A 27,708-nucleotide genomic window follows, 5' to 3' on the forward strand; every position below is an offset into this window, starting at 1 on the left:
TAAGTACCGTGCCCAAATTTTTAGGTGTGGGTAGCTTCCATAAAACATTCTCTGAATCCATGAGGGAAGCTCAGGACAGAAGCAGATGGAAAGAGATAGTTGCTCGTATTATAGGGAATCACGACACTCAGCAATGAGGAAACGACTGAGGAGGAGGAGCTTCCATAACTATTTGCCGATATCGTTCTCGATCTTGTGCGGCATGTAACAATTGATCTGCTGATAAGCCAGTACATTGACGAAGGTTTCGGAGCCATGAATATTTCTTTCGACCAATTCCACTTTTTCCGTCGATCTTTCCATTTAGTATTATCTGCAGCATCCTGTATCTGCTACCTCTCATTATATGCCCCAGATATTCAAGTTTTCTCTTTTTTATCATCTTCATTTAGTCACCTTCGCCTTGACCTACCCTGTTTAAGACTTCTCTGTTTGAAATGCGTTGAACCCAAGATATTCTGAGCATTCTGCGATACGACCACATCTCAAAGGCTTCTAATTTGTTCATCATGTTAACCTTCATGATCCAGGTTTCACATCCATATAGTAATACAGGATACACATAACATTTTAGGAACTTGATTCTTAGTTGTAGGTTCAGCTGAGTTGCTCAGAATAGATCCAAGTTTCATAAATGCTCCTCTTGCAATTTCTATACGAGTTTTAATTTCTTCATCCGGATTTAGTGTCTCATTTATCCAGTATCCTACGCATTTAAAATGGTTAACTTTTGTTATTGATTCTTCACTGACAATTAGTTGCATAGGGCCGACGTCTTGTTTACTAACCACAAGTAACTTTGTCTTTGTTGCATTTATGTTAAGTCCGTTATTGGAGCATTCTCTAGTGACTCGATCTATAAGGAATTGAAGATCTTCGTTATTTTCAGCCATGATCGCGGTGTCCTCTGCATATCTGATGTTGTTAATAGTTTCACCCCTGATTAGAACTCCACGTTGTCCTTCCAAGGCTTTATTAAAAAATATTTCTGAGTATACGTTAAACAAAGTTAGGGATAACACACAACCCTGTCTGACACCTCTTTGAATGCAAATTTTGGCTGTTTCTTTGCCGTCTACCAGAATAAAAGCTTCTTGATTCCAATATAGATGTTGTAAAAGTCTCAGATCTTTATCATATATTCCAATCATTTCTAGATATTCAAACAACCTATCATGTTGAACTCTATCAAACGCCTTCTCAAAATCGATAAAGCAGACGTAAATTGGTTTTTGTACTTCCCATGATCGTTGAAGTAATGTTAACATTGGGAACAAAGCTTCCCTTGTTCCCGATTTAGCATGGACAACCTTTTATACAAAAATGTTCTACATTAATTTTGAAATAAAAAAGGGCCTATGCATTTGCATAATCCTTCTAAAATGAACGGTTCCAAAGTTACGGAGGTAGTATAGTATAATTGGTCCAAAAAATGGCCTAACTAAGACATCCAAAATAAAAGTTTTTCTCCAACACCAAATTGTTCTATATGGTCCACATATTGTTCAGTAAAAAGTTACACCATTTTGAGCGTCCGACCATTTTGAGGTAAGTGTCTTATTTTCGAAATAGCCTAATAAGTAATATGCAAGCTAGGAGGCGTTATTTAATTATTTTTAGAAATCTAGTTTTTTTTTTGGAAAATATTAAATACAAGTATGCATTTTTAATCCTGTATTACAAAATTAGACCAAATTAGCTACCTAATACCGAAAACCGCATGTCGATACCTTTTTCTATCTCGAGATATCTTAAGAAACGTGTAAATTTTAAACAACTGTTAATGTCACCTATAAACGAAGTTAAGAAAAAGTAGTTTGCTATGGAAAAAACAAGGAAACATTTTCCAGATGTAAACGTATATAATTAATTAAAACAACAAAAAGACAAACAACACTATAAAATATAACATAGAAATAAAAGCAACTACTTACTTAATGACGACCTAACTGTTTAAATTGTTGCCCATCATTTTCATGCAAGCATTTACTCTTTCAAGAGTAGATTGAATAGCAGTCTCAATTTCTGCTTTCGCAATGCTTTGAATGGCGTTTCGTAATCTCTAGATTCTAGTCGAGATTATATTTTCTCGAGTAGTGGCCTAGCAGCTAGCGGCAAAAACAAGGTCTTTAATCCGTTTCCATAAATAAAAAGTCTAAAACATTTAAATCTGTTGCTATTCAATCTACTCTTGAAAGAGTAAATGCTTGCATCAAAAATGATGGGCAATAATTTGAAAATTTAGGCAGTCATTAAGACTAAGTAAGTAGTTGCTTTTATTTCTTTGTTATATTTTATAGTGTTCTTTGTCTTATTCTTGTTTTAATTAATTATATACGTTTACATCTTGAAAATGTTTATTTGTTTTTTCCATAGCACTACTTTTCATTAGCCTCCTTTACCGGTGACAATAACAGTTATGTTTAAAATTTACACGTTTTTTAAGATCTCTCGAGATAAAAAAAGGTATCGACATGCGGTTTTCGGTATTATGTTGCTAATTTGGTCTAATTTTGTAATACAGGATTTCTATAGGAATACAGGGAAACTAGATTTCTGAAAATATTTAAATAACGCCTCCTAGCTTTCATATTACTTATTAAGTTATTTCAAAAATAAGACACTTACATTGACGGAAAAGAGCTCTTTTCAACAAGACAAGTATGCAAAATTCGATTTAGCAGAACCGGACTTACAGCCATTTTTTCATAACAAGGTTCCCACTCACCCCCACCTCTTATTTGCAAAGGTAGGCTTAAACTTGTGAAATCAAATATGCGCAGATTTTAAGAAGAATACGATGATGGGATTTCCAGTTCCCTTTCATTAGGTAAATTTTGTAAAATTTTGATTTTTTAATTTTAGATATTCAATAACGCCCTCTAGTGGTGGACCTACAATTATGAAAATAATTTCCAGGTTTTTCCCGAGTCAAATTTGTTATAAATATTTTTTTCTCAAAGCTGTACTGTAAACGGTTCCTGAGATATGGCCGAGAGCCATTCTTATTGGGACACCCGATAAATGATTACCTTAAGGTGATACAGTAGCGATCAACAGGTAGCCAAAACGCGTTCCAAAATTGCGGCTGTAATTTTGAATATTTTTTCGAGATATTTGGAACACGTATTCGTAATATACTAAAGAATGGCGGTACAGAGCCCAATTTGAAAAATATATTAATATGTGGAAATTACTCTGTAATTAAAAAATACAATATTAAAAAAACGAGCCTGTACCGCCATTAAGTGGAACAAAAAAAATACACTTTCTTCAACTATACTTTTTTATCCGATGCCTAGATTTTGTGTCATTTTGGAACTACTAATGAAATAAAAAATTTTAGTAGTTCCAAAATGACACAGAATCTAGGCATCGGATAAAAAAATTTATTTGAAGAAAGTTTATTTTTTTGTTCTTCTTAATGGCGGTACAGGCTCGTTTTTTTAATATTATATTTAATTACAGAGTAATTTCCACATATTAATATATTTTTCAAATTGGGCTCTGTACCGCCATTCTTTATTATATTACGAATACGTGTGCCAAATATCTCAAAAAAAATATTCAAAATTACAGCCGCAATCTTGGAACGCGTTTTCGCTACCTTTTGATCGCTCCTGTTTCCTCTTAAATATATTTACTTTGTTTTAACCTGTGTTTTACTGAGTCTGTCGTCTTGAAAGAACTACCCGTCATAGGTTTCGTTTCGATTCAAAGGTGTTCATGTAGCCCCACTGAAGACGTCTGGAAAGACCGAATGGACGAATAGCAATAGTGGATCATATCTCAATTGAATGAAACATAAGCTGTTGTTAATTTTTGCATTTTACTCATGTTTTGAGTACACAGGATCAACTTTCGTTGGAATTTTTCCTAGACGAATAGATGGAATGTGACTGCATATTCTAGAGTTCCTTTCGTCTCCTTTGTTCGTCGGCTCGTTGCCTTCTAAATTGTAATAATAGGCAGACATTCAGAATGTTACTAGAAAAGTGGTTCCATGAAAATTTTCATATTTATTGTTTAGATCTGAGACTTCTCATTTCTCTCTTATAAATAAAGTTTTCAAACAAAAAATTTTCAAATAAAATTTGTACATTTATACATTTTTGTTATATTTATATTTCTTTTGTTTTAGATTCGGAACAATCACCAGGAATGTACTTAAGAGACGAACACCTCTTTGGCAACCAACCACCTCACTGTGAGCTGCGAGTACCTAGTGCTGAAAGAGCTGCCCATTATTTAGATGCTGCTATCGAGTGTCGGTCGTGCCACAAGGAAGATTATCGGGATTCCCATTTTTTATTTACGTTACATGTATACCAGTATAGTGTTGCTGGAAAGGGAGGGGGTAAGTTTGCTAAAGCATCTTTATAATTATTATTTAAGTCTTTGAGGAGCAAAAGTATTCATGCAAAAACTTTCCTAGATAGCGTTGTCCAAAATCCGTCTTGGTCTTGTTCTTGCGTTTTCGCAAGACGAAGACCAAGAAAAGACCAATCAATTTTAGCAATACCAAGACTGACCATGCAAGATTTGAGCAAAAACAAGACTAAGCCTGCGAGACAACACAAAAGTGGTAGATCTTTTTGTTACCTACAACTATGTTATTTAATTTTTTTTTTTGATAGAACTTGTAGTTCTTGTAGATTTCGTTTATTGCCCTTAAAGTATAACTCCCTTCCAATTCGCGACCTTATATTGACCGTAAATAATTTTTTCTTTAATTTTTGTTATATTATTATTTTTTTTTCCAATGGATTATACATCTTGTTACTATTTTTTCACTTTTTACCATTTTCAAACGACTTTGGTCCTGGTCTACATTTTGTACAAAAGACAGACAGCCAAGGGATTTGAAGTTTTATGGGGATATTATAGGAGCTATATTCTAACCAAAAATGGGTCTAGGAAAAATGGTCGAGAACACTTCGTCGACGGAAAATTAGTCGACAACATTTGGTCGACAAACAGTTGGACGAATGCACAATTCATCGAATGTAAAATTCGTCGACGAACATTTGTTCAAATGGAGTTTTCGGCGACAAACTGTTATTTACCTGTAGGATAAAGGGATTTATGGTGACAAACGACGGACTATTGGTTTTTATTTTGTTAACTGGAATATTGTATTATACATATCTGAACTTTTTTGGGGTTTTGTTAATTTTTTTTCTAAATCTTAATTATTTTTAAATTTAATGAAAAAATTGGCTGCGGTGGGAGAGTAGACAGCAAATTAATATAAACCGATATTTTAATTAGTGATATTGTACGGTTCTTCTTTTTGGTGTTGGCGTACTTGTGAACGGAGCATTTTCGGACAAGTCAAATTTGAGGGCACTTGCGGACAAGACGAAATATGCGAGATGCTGAGGTAAATAAATTGTTAGGGAATCGAGGCATTTCCGTACAATGTTTTCGACTGCAATAATCAGTCAATATCAATAAAAAAAGTAAAGAAATCGTGAGAATAAACTTCACACTTTCTCCAAGGCTTAGGACTGGCAATCTATAAAATAATTTCTTTGATATATATAGTACAAAGAAACTAACTTTATACAGGGTGTCCCGAAAAGATTGGTCATAAATTATACCACACATTATGGGGTCAAAAATAGTTCGACTGAACCTAACTTACCTTAGTACAAATGTGCTCATAAAAAAAGTTACAGCTCTTTGAAGTTACAAAATGAAAATCGATTTTTTTCAATATATCGAAAACTATTAGAGATTTTTTATTGAAAATGGACATGTATCATTATTATGGCAGGAACATCTTAAAACAAAATTATAGTGAAATTTGTCCACCCCATAAAAAATGTATGGGGATTTTGTTCCCTTAAACCCCCCCCAAACTTTTGTGTACGTTCCAGTTAATTCATTATTGTGATACCATTAGTTAAAACCAACGTTTTTAAAACTTTTTTTACTCCTATTATTTTTTCGATAAGCCAGTTTTTATCGAGATGCGGCTTCTTCTTCAATATATTTACGTAAAAATTTGACGGGGGTTTTGTTCCTTTAAACCCCCCAAATGTTTGTGTACGTTCTAATTAAACTATTATTGTGGTACCATTAGTTAAACACAGTGTTTTTAAAACTTCTGCCTCTTAGTCCTTTTTTCATAAGTGACCTTTTATCGAGATGTAGCTTATTTTTCAAAATATACATAAAAATGTAAATTATAAATAAATTTTCAGAGTATTAACATGTCTCTACATATTATAATCGTACCTAACCATATACAAATATGTAGTGGATTCGACAAATATACAAAATATCTCGATAAATACTGGCTTGTCGAAAAAGTACTAAGAGGCAAAAAAATTTTAAAAGCATTTGGTGCCACAAAAATAATTTAATTGGAACGTACACAAAAGATTTGGGGGGGTTTAAGGGAACAAACCCCCAATAAAATTTTTATGGGGTGCACAAATTTCACTTTAACTTTTTTAAGATGATGCTGCTATAAAAATGCCACATGTCCATTTTCAATAAAAAATCTCTGAGAGTTTTCGATATATGAAAAAAAATCGATTTTCATTTTGTAACTTCAAAGGGCTGTAACTTTTTTTTGTATGCACTATTGTATATAGATAAGTGAGGTTCAATCAACCTATTCTTGACCCCAGAATGTGTGGTATAATTTATGACCAATCTTTTCGGGACACCCTGTATATTGGCGCGTTTTCGCCATGTATTATTTATTCCCTTTGATTCTTTGTCGACGAAAAATCCATTCGATTAAATGTTCGTCGACGAATTGTGCATTCGATGAATTGTGCATTCGACCAACTGTTTGTCGACCAAATGTTGTCGACTAATTTTCTGTCGACGAAGTGTTCTCGACCAACTTTCCGATAGCGAGTTGGTAAATATATTGAAATATTATACCTTTAGCGACCCCTAATGAGAAAAGTTTAAGTAAGTATTGATAATGATTAAAGTAACCTGTAAATCCAGGCTTAATCAAGCCATTGGGCGATGCTAGGAATATATTCCACTAATTCATCAACTTAGTGGAATAGCTATGTGGAATAGATTCCTAGCATCGCCCTATGCCTCGATTAAATCTGAGTTTACAGTTTACTTAAATCGTTATTCAGATGCACTTTATCTTTCCTGGTTAGAGGTTGCTAAGGGCATAATATTTCAATACACTCACCAACTAGTCGGTACATTTTGATAACATTTTTGAAGTTATACTTTTTTACGCGCGATATGAGGGTGAATTTTTATATGTTAAAACCTACGATCCGGGCGCATGCGCATTATAACTTTGTTCTGATTGGATGTTCAAATGACATGTCAAAAATTATCCAATATTGCAGCTGTAACGCAGCTGTGGTTTGGAAGGTTGACGGTTTGGTTATGTATGGTTGTTGCGTTTTAAAATTTGTGGGAATAGAAACAACAAAGGTTAGTTAATACTTATACTGCCTTTTTAAATAGTTTTCATATTATATTTTTGAATTTATACTTCAAAATGTTTTAATTTATATATGTATAAGTCCAGAAAAGGTGTGGAAAGAAATAGAATATATTAGTGTTTTTAAATATATTTTTCTACAGACGTGTTAAAAATGCAATTTTTAGGACTCCATAGGAGCGTTAAAAATGCTACTTTAAGGCACTAGTGCTTTAAAATTTTTAAGGCACTGCAGTTAAAAGTGAATTTTCAAATTGTGAAACGTCAAAATAGTTATATTTCATTTATTAACATTAATATTAATAATACAACTTGCGCAATTTGAAAAAGGTGGTTTAAAAGGTTTTTTATTATAATTTTGTGTCTTTGGATTTGTCTTCCTTGGGCGTAAAATAATAAAACATCTATTTTTATATTTCACTTGTCACCGTGATGTATAATTATGTATATCTGAAAGGTAAGTAGCATGCGGCTTGATGGCCTTGTTGGTAAAGCATTGGACCAGAGATCAAAAAATCGTGAGATTGCGGGTTCAAATCCCGGACGATTCATACTTTTTTCTTTTTTTTTTAATATTTGGCATTGTTAAGTTTTGGTTCATTTTTGGTAATTATTGTTAATTTTTTGTATTGTAACTGTTAAGTAGGTATATTTATTTCGTTGAAATTATATTATAATAGAAGTATAACTTCTTACGTGCGTACAAAGTACACACACATTCTTTTTTTACCTACTCCTTAGCAACAAAATTTGTTTGTTGTGTTCAGTTTCGTTATATTTCTTGTTAAATTGATTACTTATTCGGATCTTTCTCAGCTTTAAAACGATTTTAATTGTTTCTATTTTTCAAGTGGCTGGTGGTCGAAGCCGTCTACATCTCATCGACCTCGGCAACTCAGATCGAAGCAAATCCAGCGGAGGCATTCCCCTTTCGGGAGTCGGTAACATCATCCTCGCAATCTTCAACGGCCAGAAGCATCTGCCCTACAAAGAACATAAATTGACGCAACTGTTGAAGGAATGTCTTGGCTGCGTGACATGCCATGCGACCATGATAGCCCACGTGTCGCCGTTGGCTCAGAACTATTTGGACACGTTGACCACAGTTCAGTTGGCTTCGAGGATACACCGAATGAGGCGGAAAAGGATCAAGTTTGTATCGACGGCAGCCGGAAATGGTTCAGGAGGTAAAGTATATTGTTATTACAAGTGAAAGTTTTACAATGTAAAAACATTTTCAATTTCTTTGCAACACGAAAATGCAGCAGCTGCATAATACTCTGGTTAAATCGGAGAGTACAGAAAGAGTCTATACCGGTTTCGGAGGTTTTTTCCTCCTCATCAGTAGTCCCATATCCTCTTCTTTCCGATTTCCCCAGGTATCATACTTTGGGCCTTTTCGAATTCTAAAGAACGAAATGCCACGGATCAACTAGAGCCATCTACCGAAAAACAAAATAAGTTATCAATCGAAGTAGCACAGAAAACGACAATAAATATCATCCCCATGCCACCAGATTGACAACAGGTGGAATACTTTCTTTGCCTACAACCTCCCGAGATTTTCAAAAATTATAAATCATACAGGATGCCGAAGAAATTAAGATGAGAGAACTTTAAATAATTCACAACCCATTTGTTTAGCGTGGTAAAAGTTCCAACAAGAAAGAATCCTTAGTACTCAACAAAAGAGTAAATGAATTAAAATGTATAAACATTTTCAATTTCTTTGCAACACGAAAATGCAGCACTGCATAATACTGCACATCCTTTACTTATACTTCCTGAACCCTCCGATTTAACCGGAGTATTGACCTCCTGTGTCATTTTTATTATACTTATTTAATTTTCAAAGCATTAAAATTGCGTTAGCCAAAACACCAAAATTATTTGTAACTTTTTCCGCTCTTTACGAGTCTTTAATTAATGAAAAAATACCTCTCAAACCAAACCTCCCCTTCAATCTAATACTGCAAAACAAAATAAATTTTAGTTGATTTCTTTCCAACGCAACGTTCCGCTTTTGATTCGAGGCACTCAGCCGACATTAATGTTTTGTTTCTGTCGTGAAACGTAAATAATGATATCCCACTGGTTTATAGCCATATTTCCTGGATTCAATGTTCTAAATCGACCGAGTAATGGACACAGATAAAGGAAATGAAATAATTCTGTTGGCAATTTCGCTTTCTCAACTTTTATAAACACATAAAAATAAGGCACTGCTTTTGTAGCAAACGAACAGGATCTTGATGTTGTGAAGATGTTGGGAACTTGGTGTTGAATTAAATATTTTTTTATTTACACCACTAAACCCATATCTGAATCAGTAGAATCTCCTTCATAGAAATGTTTCGCTTGGCATCTTTATATTCTCTCTTCTATGCTCTGCTAATATATTAATTGTTATTCACTTACAGTCAAATAGTCATACAATTAGAAAATGTTTAAGAGCGCAAATATTTTACGGTTAAGTATGCGTACTTTTTCTTTTTTTACACGGCAAATTAATTACGTGTAGTAAAATTCTCACTGGTACTAGTATGAAGAATGGTTGACAATGACATTGTCAGTATTAACTTAGAGACGGTTTTTGAATGTTCTTGGAGAACCATTACTTATTTAGGGCCAGTTGTTCAATCAATGGTTAACTCATGGATTAAGTAAACCATGATTAAATTTAATTCGAAGATTTTTTCTAATTAAGTTGTTCAATGCAGGTTAACTTTCGGATTTATTAAACCCAAATACTGAAGCAGTGACACTGTTGCCAGTTATTAATTAACGGCTTGGAACAAATTTTATCATGAAAATTGTAGCGAAAAATGTGTTCTGTGGTATAAACGATGGTGTTCATGACTTTTAACGCAGTGACGCCCCCATGTCAGTGATTATTTTCGTGTCTTAAATTTAAATTTCAAAAAATGGAATAAAAGTAATAAAAGAAAGAGAACTACGAACTTTACGGCTGATGAAGAAGAAATATTAATATCTTTTGGTAAAAAATATAAACATATTCTCGGGAATAAGAAAGTGATGCAATTTCAAATTACTAGAAAATGAAAGTCTGGGAAAAATAGCTAAATAGGCCAAACTAGTTTGTCCTGAAATCGGGTTTGGCCGGTAATTTTATATATTTTTAATTAACTATTATATAGCTATTTGTATAACAAGGGAGGAAAGTGCTACCTTTCCTCCCGAGAATGAAGTTTACATTCAAGGGAGGAAAATGTACTTTACTAACAGGTAGGTACAATATAACTGTCAACTGTCAAATATAAGTCAAATTATTAATGTAAACATTGGTAAATCAAAATAACAATTTACTGTTTTTTACCATTCTGAAAAATACAGGGTGTTTTATAAATAAACGTTAAAATGTATAGATACTTACGTAATAGAAAATAGATATTGTACAGGGCGTCAATAAGTTATATTTCATGAATGAAATACCATGACCTTACTTTTACTTTTCCTCCCTAGGGAGGAAAAGTACAACTTTGCTCCCTACAATCATGTCCGGAAAAGTACACTTTCGGTAGAGGTAGGTGGAAAAATAGTTTACCTATTTGTAGGATGAGCTATCCTGTCTCTTATACGATCAACAATCATAAAAACTGTTTCCTTTGGTACACGAAATCTATTCAAAAACTCTATCTGACCTTTTATCTGACATTTATCTGACCATTTATGAAAATGGTTTTCTTTTACTCGAAAAACACGATTTTTTCGTAGAGGAAAAAATTATATTAACCACAGCTAAGAACTCTCTGTCTTCTGTGATATCTCGATCTTCAAAATCAAAGACACCATTATTAACAATAGCCATAATTATATGTGGACACTTAATAGATTATTTTAAATCTTATCTACGATTTAAAAGTAGCAATAACAACACAATATATGTATATTATAGTGCAATAACTATGGTTGTTTTAATCTGGAATTTTCTTGACAATATTTAATTTAAAACAAGAAAATAAGGTTACAAATCTCTAGTTAACACCGTTAATCCTTTGTTTTTGGGCGATTAAGATCATCTCTGGTTAACAGATGGTTAAGTGTTAAACTTGCATTGACCAACGCAATATTGCTTTTAATTGATGATTATTTTTAATCTGAAGATAATCTCCAATTGAACAATCGGGCCTTAATCGCTTAAATTATGATTATTTTTTCACTAGGAGATTGCGGTACGCCACTGTGCTGATAAACAACGCAATTTTGAGTGCTCCTTTATTACATTCGAATTTCGGAAATATTTTAGAAATTGTAAAAGTGAGTCGTGAGTAAATAATATACTACAACAAAGTGCTGAGAGTGTTAGTGACATAATAGGACTAATAATATTAGAGGTAAGCTGAAACAAAAACAACGTGGTGTCTTATCAGTTGGTAGCGATTTATCTACCTGAAACGTCGAGTTGTAGATGATCGTTGGCGCTAGCAGATAGGCAACACATATTACTCATATCCATAGGCGTAGCAGAAGAATACGGAATGGATGAAATGAGCGAGATGGTTAAAGAAGTAACAAACGGAATGAAAGAGATAGCAAAGGAAATTAAAGAAATGAGAACTGAACGTAAAGAATTAATAAAAATTGTCAAAGATTTGACAAGTGAATGGAAGCAGAGTTTGGAAGAAGTAAAAGAAATTAGGAGAGAAAATGAAGTAATGAAAACTAAAATCAGGGTGCTAGAATATAAACTTGAAACTATGGAAAAGAAAGAACGTCGAAATAACATTATTATCACCGCATTTGACACTGCAAGAGATATTAAAGAGCTAAAAGTAGATATGGAAAATCAGTTGCAAACTTTTCTTGGAACAAAGTGTGAGATAATAGAGATAACGAAACTGAATAAGAGAATGTGCAATTTAGAATTGGGTACATATGGTGATAAAGCAGACATAATGAAAAATAAAAACAAGTTAAGACATATTAAAGGAAGAACACTTTTTATTGATGATGACCATACGATCCAAGAAAGAGAAATTCAAAAACAACTAAGAGAATATGCAAATGAATAGAGACAAAAAGGTAATGTTGTAAAAGTTAAATACCAGAAGATCATTATAAACAATGAAATATGGAAATGGAATATGGAAACTGGCACAATTGAAAAAGCGAGCAAAAGAGCTAATCCAAAAAACTAATAAGAGCAGAGGCGGACAAAATGATGACAAATTCGGCAATGAAAACGGAAAAAGAAATGGAACTGAAAGTTATAGATAAAAACGGAGAGGTATGGAGAACAACGACATGGAATGTTAGAGTAATAAGTGGAAAAGAGTTAGAATTAGTAGAAACCCTTAACAAAATTAACTATGCTGCAATAGCCATCACTGAGACAAATAAAGAAGGGAGCTGGGACACAAATAATAGGAGATGGAAATCTATTATTATACAGTGGTGTAAAGGAAACTGAATGGGCCAGAGCAGGAGTAGCATGTTTAATACCCAAAGATAAAGTAAAAGGTATAAGAAATTGGAAGTTAATCAATGAGAGACTGTTGAAAGTATCAATGAATTGTAGTAAAAGCGATATTATAACTTTGATTGTAATATACGCACCTGGAGAAAGTGACAAAGCTAACGACACAAATCAATTTTGGGAACAACTAGAGCAGACAGTAGAAGATTATGAGGGAACACTCATAATATTGGGAGACTTCAACGCTAGAGTGGGAAACGAAAACATGAAATGGCAAGGAGCTATAGGCAGGCACGGAGAACACACAATTAATAAAAACGGGAAAATATTGCTAGAGTTTTGTATAGATAATGATTTAGTTATAACTAACACTTTTTTTGAGAGCACAAAGAAATACATAAGATAAGAAGAGCAATGCCCCAGCGAAATGAAAAGTCAATAATAGACTTCATAATTGTTCCTCGAGACAAAAGGAGTAAAGTTAAAGATGTCAGAGTAAAAAAAAGCTACGAGATAGGTAGTGACCATTATCTACTAGAAGGAGTATTCAAGAATAACAACAAAGTCGAGGACCGTAAGCAGATACAAAACAAAAACTATAGCGGAAGAATAATAACCTATAAGCTTAGAAACTTGCAAACACCAAATGAGTATATAGAGAAAACGGAAAAACAGTTTGTAAGGATTGAAAAGAAAAGACAAACTAGAAATGTGGAAGAAAAGTGGATCAGATTTAAGGCAATACTATTAGAAACAGCAGGGCAAGTTTGCGGGTATACCAGAAGAAATAATCATAAAAAGCAGACAAGCTGGTGGAACAACGATATTAAAAAAGAAGTCAGAGAAAAGAAAAGGCTCTGGAAAATGTACATACAAAAAAGAAATCAAGAGGCATACTAAAAATACAAGGAACAGCGCAACAAAGTTAAAGTAAAGATAAAACAAGAAAAGCAGAATGCCTGGGAAGAATTTGGAAGAACTATGGAAGAAAATAGTACCCAAAATATAAAATTATTTTATAGAGTATTAAAGAACATGAGAAGTAAAACGGAAATTAAACTACAGCAGATAAAAGATAGAAACGGCAATATAATAACTGAGGATGAGCCCATCATAGAAAGGTGGGGAGAATATTTCAAGGAACTTTTAAATAATGAAAATACAACAGTAGAGAATCGCACACAGATAGCAGATGAAACACCTGAAAGAGAGCAAGAAGACGTTCATGAAACTAAAATAAAGATGGAAGAAGTTGAAGATGCACTAGAAAAACTAAAAGTTGGTAAAGGAGCAGGATCGACGGAATAGATGCTGAATTATTAAAATATCTTGGACAACAGGGTAAACAAGAATTACATGACCTACTAAATTTAGCGTGGATAAACAAAAAAATCCCAGAGGATTGGAACATTTCAATAATATTACCTATACACAAAAAGGGAGACACTAAAGAGTGCAGTAATTATAGGGGTATATCACTTCTCTGCTCAGCGCTGAATATCTACGAAATTATTCTAGAAAAGAAACTACGAGAAATAGTTGAGCCTCGACTGGCAGATATACAAAGTGGATTTAGACCATCACACAGCGTACAAGATCATATATTCACACTACAGCAAATTACTGAAAAACACTGTTAAAAAACGATACACTGTACCTGGCGTTTTTAGATATGAAAAAGGCGTTTGACATAGTCAATAGAAAAGGAATATGACAAAGCCTGATAAACAAGGAAGTAGATAAAGAACTTGTAAGTGTAATAAAGAGTTTGTATGTCACCACAAAAAACCAGGTCAGGACAAGTAACTTAATCTCAGGCGAATTTTCTAACAACGACGGCGTTAGACAAGGTGGAAAGCTGAGCCCACTGTTATTTATTTCTGTTATGGATGAAGTTATTAAAAAATCTTGAAAAAAAACTAAAAAATGCTCTGTAGGGTATAGAAATTTGCAGCAAATAAAAATTGAAGCCTGTGCATTTGCTGATGACATTGTATTAGTTGCAAGAACTGAAAAGGTTCTCGCAGATAACGTAAGAATCTGGGCCGAAGAACTAAAAAACTACAACTTAATAATAAATATGGAGAAAACTAAAGTAATGACAATAGCCAACAAAGAAGCAACTGTAAATATTGAAATCGAAGGGCAAAAAATCGAGCAAGTAGACCTCTTTAAGTATTTGGGAATAATGTTAAACAACAAAGGTACACAAGAAGATGAAATTGGAAACAGAATAAAATTGGCAACGAGAACTTATTATTCACTGTATAAAAAGTTCCTAAACAAAAAAGAAATATCGAAAAAAACCAAAATGACAGTATATAAAACCGTATAATATGCCAATTACAATATATGGGACAGAAAACTGGGTACTCAATGACAGACAAAGAAAAAGATTACAAGCTACAGAAATGAGATACTTAAGAAAAGTGGTGGGAGCAAGAAGATTAGACAAAAGAAGAAACGAAGATATTAGACATGAATTACAGGTAAAATCGCTCAACGAAAAAGTTGAAGAAAAGAAATTAAAATGGGCTGGACACATGATAAGAATGAGTGGCGACAGACAAGTGAAAATGACATGGGAGGCCAAAGCAGTGGGTAAAAGCACGGGGGGCAGACCAAGGAAAAGCTGGAACACTAGTGTAAACGAAATACTTAAGAAAAGAGGAACATCGTGGCAAGAAGCAAAAGTTTTAGCGGCAGATAGGAAGAAGTGGCGTAAATTTGCAGAGAGTATTATATAAAGGAGGAATCCTCGACACCTAATGGTATAAGAGGCAATCGATTATGTATGTATGTATTTTTTCACTAACTATGTATTCAGTGATTACAATAATTTATATACTATAGAATAAACTCTAATACTCGAGAAAAGAGAAAAGGTTAGTTTTTTAATAATATATAATATTGTTACTATGGAACGCTTAGATAAATTTTGAGGAAATCTTTAACAACAAAATTCTTATAAATTTTGCAATTGATTGTATCTATTTTACTTCATTATTATTTTTTTAATTATATGGACGATTTATGTAATTTTTGTAAATTGAATTGTTATTGTTTTGTTTTCTTGACTTTTTATAAGCTTTGTCGATAAAATTGTACAATTTTCCATAACAATAAAGCATATTTCTGTTCTATTCTATACTTGGATCGCAAAATATATCATGGTATATTCCCTGCTTTGATCTTTCATAAAAATAATAAACGATAAATAACTTTTTATTAATTTCTTGTTTTAAATCAATTGTTTAGAAGCCTGAGAAATATTTAGTAACCTTGTTTGTCACTCTCTTGTCACCACATTCTGTTCGATTGAGTGCGTTGTATGACAAAGATAGCGAATGTTCGATTTGGAAAATATCAACACGGACATGGCGTTCATTGTTTTTAAATCCTGAAAAAACTAATAAATATTTTTGAAAATTTATACGTAGAATGAAAGACTAAATTATTACAGAATAAATAAAGAGTTTCTTTTGAGTGAGATATTTGAAATTAAAAATCACACTACATTTTATCTTAGTTTTTCACCCCTGTAACGTATTAAAATAAGCATTATAAAAGTTTTCAGGGACTTTCGGCTCTCGGTAATAACGTAATCTTTTATTCTGCGTTTAAATTGTTGAACAATACGTATTAAATTCCTCAGGATTCGGAAAAAATGAATTGTTACAAACAGCATTGGAGTCTAAACTTGGCGCCTATCCCCGTAAGTAACTAATAAAAGGTGACAATGTTTATTAGTCTTTTTCTTAAGATTATTCCAAGCATTGATCTCTCCATTTTAGCGTTGTGACCTTCTCAATTTTTGCACTAATGTTTTTGTAAGAGTTAGAGTTGCAGCTATGTACGTGAAGACAAATATAATTTTACTTGATCGTTTGGTACTCAACAATATGTATAATTAGTTTGCATTAACAGGTAGTTCCGGTGAAGATGCTTCCAGAACAGCCGGCACAAGTAGCGAACCAGATCCATCCAGCAGTGATCTCTCGGCAGATACAGTCATCTACGTAGGTAGAGCTGACGATGCCACCGATGGAGAACATCCTCCTGTCTATATACCTAGTCTTAACTCCGGGGATAATCGTTGTTCCATGAGCAAAGCTTTAAGAGGTTGGTACCAAATTAGTAATAAATTGTATTATATATACATGTATATTATTTTTTTATACCTACAACATTTTTATAATTTTAGGCTCCATTGCTGAGCAAAGACCATCACCATCCAAGTCAACAAAATCTGAGGAAAGGAAAAACCAAGAACGAAGTACATCGAAGCAAAATCAGAGCTATAAAAGTTCTCCTAGTCATAATAGTAGCCCTAAGTCTTCCCCTAGTAGAAAAGATCCTACCAAGATGAAGATGGAGTCTGTCAAATATGCTATGAACGAGTGTAGTGATGAGCAATGGATTGATGGGCCCCGGATTTCGAAATCGAGGGTATGTATAGCTAGTGATCTCACTAAAAGAATGACGTCAATAAAATGAAATTTTATTGACGTTTACTCAGACAAGAAAGTATATTAGTTATTAGGTCGAAGCTCACAACTTACAATCAAGAAGGAGTTAGTTTACAAACAAATGCTCAAACCAGTATCGTTCAATGGTCTACAATATGAGGCTATACTAATGACAGTAACTATGCTTACCTTTAAAAATCCCAAAATCGACTACTAAGGAACATAGTCAAAAGCTCCTTGGTCTATTTGCAACAATGATAGTCCAGGAACCGAAGCTTTTCATCTCACAATTTTTACAGAATGGATCGATTTGCTTGAAAATTTGAGAGTAAGTAGTGGATAGTCCAAGGATCAAAATATATGATGCCGAAAGGCGCTTTTACTATGGGGGTGGTTGCCACCCCATCTCGAGGGTGGAAAATGTTTATTATATTTTGACCACATTCTAAGCAAAACATTTTCTATAAATTTTTTTGATAAAATTAACAGTTTTCGATTTATTCGCTATCGAAAGTGTTAGTTTTACATAAATATAATCTAAAAAATCCATGTTTTTCGATATACTCGTTTACGATTCACTCAATTTTTGCAGTAGATTTTTTTTTCAAATAAAGTTCTTGGGAATTAAATAACCAACAATTTCGTATTTAAACTGTTTTTCGTATCTCTGATGCTAATCTTCCTATTCTGAAGATTATGGCATTTTTTACCAAACTACAAAAATTCGGTATTCGGGTTTAACTCTAGTTTTTAAAAACTAATCGTTCTAAGCCAGTCAAACTTCTAGAATCTATTAATAATGCATAAATAAAGAAGAATTAATAAGGCCAATGACTAAAAACACCGCTAACTCGCTAACTTGCATTATTCTGCTACCAATTGGAGGTCTCCTTTTTTTCAAAAAAATATATTGATTTTTTAACCGTAACTTTTTTATATGTTTACTTAAAAAGTTTGATAAAAAAGAATTTTGTAGGTTTTTACAAGACCTATAAGTCTATTAATATTAAATATTTTTAAAATCTTTAGTCGTAAAAATAGGTGACTTTGAAAGGATTGGTAAAGCTGATTTTTGCATGTTACTACAAGTTTTAATTGTCAATAAGTCACTCAATTTTTGCCGAACAAAAAATTTATGCAAACTATTTTCTTGGAAGTTAAATAAGCTACAATTTCGTATTTAAACATTTTTTCGTATCTCTAATGCTAATCTTTCTATTCTGAACAAAATGCCATTTTTTTGAACCTACAAAAAATCGGTATTCGATTTTAACTCCATTTTTTTTAAAACTAATTATTCTAAGCCGACCAAACTTCTAAAACCTATTAATAATACATAAGTAAAGAAGAACAAATAAGGTCAATGACTAATTTTAATTAGGGTGGTGATTAGAGGGTTGCTTCCGATAACTATTTCGCTGAAAAAAATAGAGACTGACATTCTTTTCATTATAATTCCCTTAATTTTTGAGCTAGAGACTTTTTTTTATTTCTGGAGATAGATATTTTTAAATACTTCAAATTAGTTTGAACAAGTTATCCTCGAAAAATGTATAGTTTCCCCGTATTTTGACTTTGAAACTACAATATTTAATATTTGACGAAGAAGAGCTAACATATAATAAAGTATAGCTCGATTACTATTGTTCTTACAGAAAATTAATGAAAACGATTTTGTTTAGTTTTTCAAAAACTACAGTTTTGTTAGGTAAACTTGTTTTGAGAAAATGAAAACTTTTGGCATTTTCTGGAGATAAAACTGTTAATTTTATCAAAAAAATGTATAGAACCTTTTTCCTTAGAATAAACGTTTTTACCAACCTTTGCGGTCAAAATATAATAAAAAATTTTCACGCCCGGGATGGGGTGGCAACCACCCCCATGGTAAAAGCGCCTTTCGGCATCATATAGATTTTGGTACTTGGACTATCCACTACTTTTTCTCAAATTTTCAAGCAAATCGATCCATTCTGTAAAAATTGCGAGGTTTTGTCCTATGTTAAGCTTCATTACTTGGACTACGACCTACACAGGGAACTTTTATCTCGTTTTGTCTCTGCAAACTTTCAACACATCGCGGTTTTTGCCGTACCAATGCGTCTCCGAACTTCCCTACCCAGTTGTCATCATTAGTTATACTAGATCCAGAGAACAACGGATTGTGTTCGTTGTTATCTGCTAGATAAGAGACAGTTGAAGTGGTCTACCATCTGGTATTCCTGCAAGTAGTTATCCTTTACTGTCTGTCGCCAATATTTTCGTCTGGCTTTTAGTAATTTTAAGACCATCTTTGTCTCAGCAAGCCACAAAAGCAATAATGCTTTTTAACTCAACTCTCCGCAGGAGATCTAGCACTTCTGTTTCATTTGAATATTTTCTCAAATTAGAGATTTTTCTACCAGCCACCGTTACTCCACCTACCCATCCTTCTAAAGCTATCCAAGTTAGGAGAAAAAAAGCATCCTTGTCCAACATCTATCTGTGATTAAAATTGGCTTGAGAACCTCTGATTTAGTAGTACTGTTGCCATATTGGACTGGTACATATTTTTATCAAGTGTCACACATCTCTAATAAAATGGGCCTTTTTTTGATTTTATCTATCTATCTATATAATCAGCCCTAAACATCCATCCTTGGATATAGGCCTCCTCTTCCTTCTTCCATGCCTCTATATCTTGGGCAATTTGCATCCAATTTGACCCAGTGTGTTTCTTCAGGTCATCCGACCAACGCATCTTCCCCTTTTTCGTTTGTGGTTCCACGGTCTCCAATGTATAATCATCTTAGTCCATCTTTCATCCTTCTGCCGTAGGGTGTGTCCGGTGAACTTCCATTTAAGCTTTGATACTTGGGTAGAGACATCTTTCACTTTTGTTTTGTTACGGATCCATTCGTTTCTTTTCCTGTCTGATAGTTTAATGTTCAGCATTTGTCTTTCCATGGATTTTTCTGTCTTTGCTATTTTTTCCATATTTTCTTTTGTAAACGTCCATGTCTGAGGGCCATATATTAGAACAGGTAGTATACATTGATTGAATACTCTTGTTTTTAGGTATTGCGGGAATTTTCTGTTCTTTGGAACATAAGACAGTTTTACGAATGATGCCCAGGCCAATCTTATTCTTCTCTTTATTTCTTCGGTTTGATTTTCTTTATTTAATCTAGTGATTTGTCCTAGATATATATACTCTTTTACTTGTTCTATTCTTGTTTGTACCACTGTAATTATTAGTATTATTATTAGTTATTATAATTATTATTATTATTATGGTTTTACTGTAATTCATCTTTAGTCCTATCTTTGTCGATTCCCTATCTAGTTCTTCCATCATTCTTTGTAATTCTCCAATTCTTTCTATTATTAGTACAATATCATCAGTTTGATTCTATACCATCCCTAAACTCCTGGGTTGCTGTTCCTCTTCGCCGTGGGGTTAGAGTAGTAAGACAGACACACATAAATAAAACAATTTACATTTTTTATGTTAAAATTATTTATAAATAATTGCAGGTGGCTGAAGCTTTCCATCTAATGAAAGAAAAATGCCATGTTAGAAAACGAGAGACCTGGATAGATGGACCAATGAAGGAAGACACTAGCTGCTCGTATGGTTACATGGACAGCCATAAGAAAAATATGATAAGGAAATGGGTAGAACACCAGACTATACAGATCCAGAAGTCACGGCATGTTATACCAAAGGCTACGACTGTAAAATTAAAGGAAACACCGAAAGAAGTTCCACAAAGCCAACCAAGTGAACAGACTGAAAATCTAACAGAGGTATATTAATTATTTTTAACTTATTAATTTTGAAGTACCAATAATCTATAAAACTTTCATCCAACCCTCTCATTTTTCTTCTTCTACGGCACTACAGCCCAAATTGAGCCTTGGACTTCTTTATTTTTTGCCTCCACCCTTGCTTGTCGGTGGCTGCTCTTCTCCATACACGGACTCCTAAAAGGGCTTGTGCGTCGCTGTTTACTGTGTCTTCCCAGCGCTATCTTGGCTTTCCAACCGGTCTCTTTCCCTGCATTCTAGCATTCAGTGCTTTTTTTGGTAGCCTATCCTCTCCCATTCTTATCACATGTCCGGCCCATTGCAATCTTTGTATTCTAATGAAGTCTGACAAGGGTGCTTCCCTATAAAGTTAATAAAGTTCGTTGTTGTATCGACTTCTGAAGATTATGTTTTCCCTCACAGGTCCTAGTATTCTCCTCAGTACTTTCCTTTCGAATGTGTCGAGTTTGTTTTTGGAAGTTTCTTTCAGGGCCCAGGCTTCACTGCCATACCATCATTACGCTGTTAATTTCTATCGTATCGAATGCTTTGCGAAATTCTACGAAAGCCAGGACCAATGTTCGATTGTATTATATAGATTTTGCTATAATCCCCTTTATGCAGTGGAGGTGATCGTTAGTACCAAAGTTTTTCCTAAAGCCTACCTGTTCTCTAGATTGGTAAAAATCTAATTTTCTTCACAGTCTATTTGTTATTATTCTTGTGAATAACTTGTAATTGTGGTTTAACAGGCATTTAACAGTATCGGCAATTCTCGGTAAAATGGTAAGTGCACTGTGTCATCTTGTAGGTATTTCAAATGCAGACATAAGTTGAACAGCTGCTTTATATTCTCTAGATATCTGCCTCCTATAGTTTTTAAGGCTTTTAGAATATCATCTTCTACCGGAGCTTTATTTCTTTTCATTTTCTTTAGTGAATTCTTAATTACTGCTGCGTGCATTAATTCAAATCCTTGGTTGACTAAACTTTTTCCTGAAATTACTGTTAGTTGCTCAGCATGGCTTTTTTACTTTGGTATAGTTCTGTATATAATATCTTCTACTACCCTTCGTAATTCGTCTCTGTTGCCTTGTCTGTTGCTTTGTCTGTTATTACTCTGTATTTGCTCTGTTGTTAGTTTTCTTGCCATTTGATATATTTTCCCTTAGAACTTTGAGCCCCTTTTTATCTTTAATCTTTTGTTAAATCTGTTTACTTTTATGTTTTCGGTTGTCCGTCCTAATAATTGTTGATTTTCTTTATTTATCTCTGTACGTTCATGGTGTTTTGCTTCTATTACTTTGCATTTTACTCCTGTCTTCCATTAGTATTTGTGTTTGGGGACTTATTTTTTGTTATGTGATTTCTGTTGGCAATATAACTTCCGGATATCATGTATTCTATCTTCTTCTTATGGTGCTTATCAGTTACGGATGTCGGAGACTAACATGGCTATTCTGACTTTGTTGACTGCTGCTCTGAAAAGTCCGGTAGCGGTTAAGTTAAACCATTTTTGCAGGTTATGCAGCCAGGATGTTCTTCTTCGTCCTGGACCTCTTTTCCCATGCACTTTACCTTGAAGTATGGTCCGAAGTAGGTCATATCGTTGTTCATTGCGCATTATATGGCCCAGGTATTCCAGTTTGCGACGTTTTATGGTTACGATTAGTTCGCGCTCTTTACCGATTATATGTAGAACTTCTTCGTTGGTAACTTTGTCTATCTAGGAAATCTTCAAGATGCGTCTGTAGCACCACATCTCAAATGCTTCGAGTCTCTTCAGTGATGCTTCAGTTAAGGTCCATGACTCCACGCCATATATAAGAACGGAGAATACGTAGCATTTTAGTAAACGAACTTTTATTTCCAATTTTATATCGTGGCTGTTAAAGATTTTTTTCATTTTGACGAAAGCTGATCTTGCCTTCTCTATCCTTATCTTAATTTCCGTCGATTGGTCCCACTGTTCATTTAAGTTTGCACCCAAATAAAAAAAGTTGGTGATTTGTGTTATAGGTTGTTGGTTAACTAGTAATTGACTAGGTGGTATCCTCTTTTTGCTTATAACCATGTATTTGGTTTTTTTATGTTAAAATAAAGCCCAAACCTGCTACTTACTTCTGCCACCCCGGAGACAAGTGTCTGCAGACCTTCAAGACTGTTTGCAAAAATGACAGTATCATCTGCGTATCTTGTGTTGTTCAATCGTTCTCCGTTTATAAGTATTCCCTCGTCTAGGTCCGTTATCGCTAGGTTCATAATGTGCTCTGAATATGTATTGAACAATAATGGGGACAATATACATCCCTGCCGCACACCTCTTTTTATCTCTATGTCGTCTGTTAACTGATCCCCTACTCTAACAGCTGCAGTTTGTTCGTAATAGATATTGTTTATTATACGGCGATCTCTGCTGTCTAGAGTGATTTTCATATGAGTTCGTCATGTTTTATTCTATCGAACGCTTTCTGGTAATCAACAAAACCCACATATATCACAATTCACGTCTCTACATCTTTGAAAGAGAACTTGTATTGCAAAAAGTGCCTCTCGAGTACCCAATGCATCCCTGACGCCGAATTGTGTGTTTGTCATGTGTTCTTCACACTTTTTATTTATTCTTTTATGTACAATTTTTAAAAAAGTTTTCAGGAGATGGCTCATAAGGCTTATTGTTCTATAATCTTCACATTTTTTGGCATTGGGTTTTCTAGGGATTGTTATAAAAGTTGATCTTAGCCACAAGTTGATCTAAAGCCACAGATCAAGCTTATTCTGTAGCTTCTATTATTATCCCATTTGTGGTGTTAATATTTAGGTTTGTATTCTTCTGGCTTTTGAGAATATCGTTGATGTGTTCTTCAAATGTATTATCTTATTAGTCTCTGTCTAGTTAGGTGTAGACTTCATTTTGATCGTGCTGTATCTCTCTTTCCCAAGGTCTATTTCTATCGAATTTTTTACTCAAGAAGAAGAATTTCAAGAAGATTCTCTCCTTGTCAGCGATTATAAAATCGATATCGTTTCTAGATTTTCCTTTCGGGCTCTACCACTACCACATTCGATGTTTTTTTTTGTGGAAGCTGTTCGTTTGGAATAGATTTTTTTGTTTGAAAGCAACTAATCATCCATAAGAATTCCGTTTTTTTTTCAGTGGCTTGTTACTATAATATAAATATGATATCATATAATATTATAAAATAGTAATATTTGTCCATTTTACTTTTAGGTAAACAATTCAAGAAAACAAGATTCTACAGAGGATCTATCAATCTCACGAAAACCACCATCTATTGAAGAAGACCTAGAAGATGAGGAAGAACCGGAAATACCACCTGCTCTACCATTAATCCAACCGTTGAGTAGCAGAGAAGTGTCGTTAGAAAGCTTAGACCAAATCCTCAAAGACAGAATGATCTCAAACGCAGAATACAACAACTATCAAAAATTTGCTTTCGAGGACCATAATACTCAAGACGAAGTGTTAGAAATAATAGAAGTCGAGGAACCCTTAGAACCAGTACCTATGCAAGATAGTTGCTTGCAAGTAACCGAAGAAGACATTGCTTTGTGTATGGGTTACGTTGAAAATCCCTTACCAGAAGTTGATCAAGAGAATCCCCTCGATCATCCTCTTAGGATACTAAGTCAGGAGAATCTTACTGTTGTGTCCACGTTCACAGACTCTTTGTCAGCGTTTAGTGATCTGGATAGACTTCTGCCGAGGTATCATCTAGACATGAATGGGTATTACAACGATTATGAGGATGTTGACAATCCGGCGTTGCACAACAACTTAGTAGATGATTCCTCCATGACAAAATTGAATCAGCTCACTCGATTACACGAACTATACAGCAATGAACTCTCCAAAGCGAAGGTTTGTAACCCAAGAAGCAGTACCAAAGACAAGATGTCAAGGTGCGAGTCTCTTACTTTGGCAGATATGTTGTTTGGAAGTGAGAAGGAAAGAAACGATGATGGCAGTATATACAGTGAACCGGTTTATGTTCAGGACAAGTTTTGTGAAAACTGTAAAATTAATATGTGCAGACAGACCGCAGTACCAAACTGGCATAGCAATGGTCCGTTTTTTAGTAGCACACAAAATATTTACGAAAGAAGTCAGTTGGACTCGGGAGGTGGTTTTCAACGGTAAGTTTAAACATTTTATTGCTGAGGAAATAATATCACTTGTTGATATTAGGTTTGTTCTAGCAAACAGTCAAACTAGTTAGAAACCGTCAGCAAATAGTTGGTCAGTGAGAGACAGTCACCAGTGCTATCCCCTCTACTCGCGCTGGTCGACTATGCGCTGATGGTTTCAAACCGTTTGAAACTGATGCTAGAACAAACCTATTATTTGGTTCCTACTCTTGAGTCTTGTCTGCGTTATCTCCTGTGGAATTCTGTTGTACTAGACAAAATATTATATTTAACAGATAGATTAATCTTCTAACTTAAATTTCTAATTTGTGAAGCATCCACTTTATTCACCAGATTTCGCCCCTAGTGACTTTCGTCAATTTCAATGCCTCAGTGGGCATTGGCCTCTAGGGCTTCAGAATTTCACTCCAGGGATAGAATTTATAAATTGGTGACAGTTTTCAGGTGACAGAAAAAAGTTGAAATGGAGAATGTGGAAAAATCCCCTTACGAACAATTCACACATCCACCATTTCGGGTTGGGAAAAATTTTTCGAATAGAATCAAAGATCCAAACACCAGTTCTTAGAAATGTGTTTCGCCCTCTTCAACCTCTCTGGGCTTATCAATAAAGATGAGAGGTTGAATATCTTTAGACACAATATTAAAACTTGAGACTGTCATTGTCGGACTTGCCGTAGATTTACGCACCTTCTATGTCTAGGTCTCGAATGTTGTTTTTTGATTGGAATGTGTCTAAAGATATTCAACCTCTCATCTTTATTGATAAGCCCAGAGAGGTTGAAGAGGGCGAAACACATTTCTAAGAACTGGTGTTTGGATCTTTGATTCTATTCGAAAAATTTTTCCCAACCCGAAATGGTGGATGTGTGAATTGTTCGTAAGGGGATTTTTCCACATTCTCCATTTCATCTGTTTGATTTCGTATGAGTGGTCGTCAAACCATTAACCTTGGATCCTTTGATCACTGAGTGTGTTTCAAGGATCTACATCTCATGTTTTTAAACAGAAAAAAGTGCTGCAACTATAGAGGTTTAATAATTATTGTGACCAACTCCGTTTCTAGACTTTAGGGCAAGATTATAAAAGAAAGAAAGAGAACCTTATGGGAGAGGAGGAGCAAAGTGGATTCATGCAGGAAGGTCTTGTACTGACAACCTGTTTTGCCTTAGAAACTTGGGGACTCAAATGATAAGTAGCGACATGCCTATCATCTTTACTTTCTTCAGATGGATGGGTGCTTGTATCCGTACCATAACCAAACTATTAATGTCATTATGATTTTTTAGAAACATTTGTAATTCTGATTAAAAAAATTCGTTCGTATTTTTGAACAATGGGATTTCTTCTGTCGCAGTGGTACTTTTTAAAATTTGACCATAGATCTGAAGATGGCTTTGTAAGCCGAAAGCGGATTAGCTAGGAATTAAATGTTTTTCATACTTTTTTTATGCGTTAAAAACATTGGACTGATTTTAGGTATAATCATGGTGAAAGAGATACATTATCCAATCTGCGTCATCCAGATGGAGCGTCCAATCCGAATTTAGAAGAGGAGTTAAGTACGAGATTATCTTCAAGTGTGCTTCCAGAATTTATAACTGCTCAACCATCACCTCCACCAAATAGTCTTCCATCAGGTATGTATTTCATTTTCCATTAAAATACTTTCTTTGCAAAAGAATTTTCGAAAGAAGTCAAAGAATAATAAAATGCTATATTTGGTCAGTGTTGTTACATGGCACCGAGACATTGATTCTAAAGGATGACACGATCAATCACCAACAGGCGTTTGAGATGGGGCATTAAAGAATGCTACAAATACCTTAAACAGCGATTGAGACCAAAGAAGGTGTGTTAAATAGAGCAAATTCCGTTCATGAGTTATTGAAAACTATTAAAAAAATTGCATACCTAGGCATCTTAGAGGAGACCGGTAGAGAATCCTTCAGCTGATCGTAAAAGGTAAACAGACCGTGTATTAGAAACAGTAAACCGAGCATGCCTAAATTACTTCGGCCAGCCTTCATCCAGAAGAATGGGGACCATAAAACTGTTGGTAGTAAAAGGAAACATAGAAAGCCAAACACCAAGAGAAAAATCTTCAACACGATGGGTAGACCAAATGAAGACTGCGATGGAGAAAATCCCTTCATCAAGCTGTCCATCTGGCGCAGCATCAAAGCCAATAGAGACAACAAGCTAACAATATTTAAAGTGCCACCTGACAAGGTTTTAAGAAATGAGGAGGATATATTACAATTATTACAGAGGAAGTTAAAAACAAATAAAAAAGGCAGCCAGAATATCATGATACTTAGTGGTCAAAAATACATTGATTTATTGAATCTAATCTAATAGGTCTGGATCCCGCGTATGAAAAAAAGTTTATTAATAGTAAGCTGAAA

General features: G+C 34.1%; 1 protein-coding gene across 1 annotated transcript in view; it reads left to right on the top strand.

The window, feature by feature from the left end:
* The window catches only part of LOC126878618 (kinesin-like protein CG14535), a 122,769-nt gene that overhangs the window by 89,070 nt on the left and 5,991 nt on the right, over window positions 1-27,708 (top strand). The window contains exons 4-10 of the mRNA XM_050641448.1: window positions 4,142-4,357; window positions 8,290-8,625; window positions 16,803-16,997; window positions 17,080-17,324; window positions 20,858-21,130; window positions 24,363-25,288; window positions 26,780-26,940. Coding sequence (XP_050497405.1) covers window positions 4,142-4,357; window positions 8,290-8,625; window positions 16,803-16,997; window positions 17,080-17,324; window positions 20,858-21,130; window positions 24,363-25,288; window positions 26,780-26,940 — 2,352 coding nt within the window. The remainder of the gene's footprint in view (window positions 1-4,141; window positions 4,358-8,289; window positions 8,626-16,802; window positions 16,998-17,079; window positions 17,325-20,857; window positions 21,131-24,362; window positions 25,289-26,779; window positions 26,941-27,708) is intronic.

The sequence above is a fragment of the Diabrotica virgifera genome, chromosome 1, assembly GCF_917563875.1.
Source record: "Diabrotica virgifera virgifera chromosome 1, PGI_DIABVI_V3a".
NCBI lineage: Eukaryota > Metazoa > Arthropoda > Insecta > Coleoptera > Chrysomelidae > Diabrotica > Diabrotica virgifera.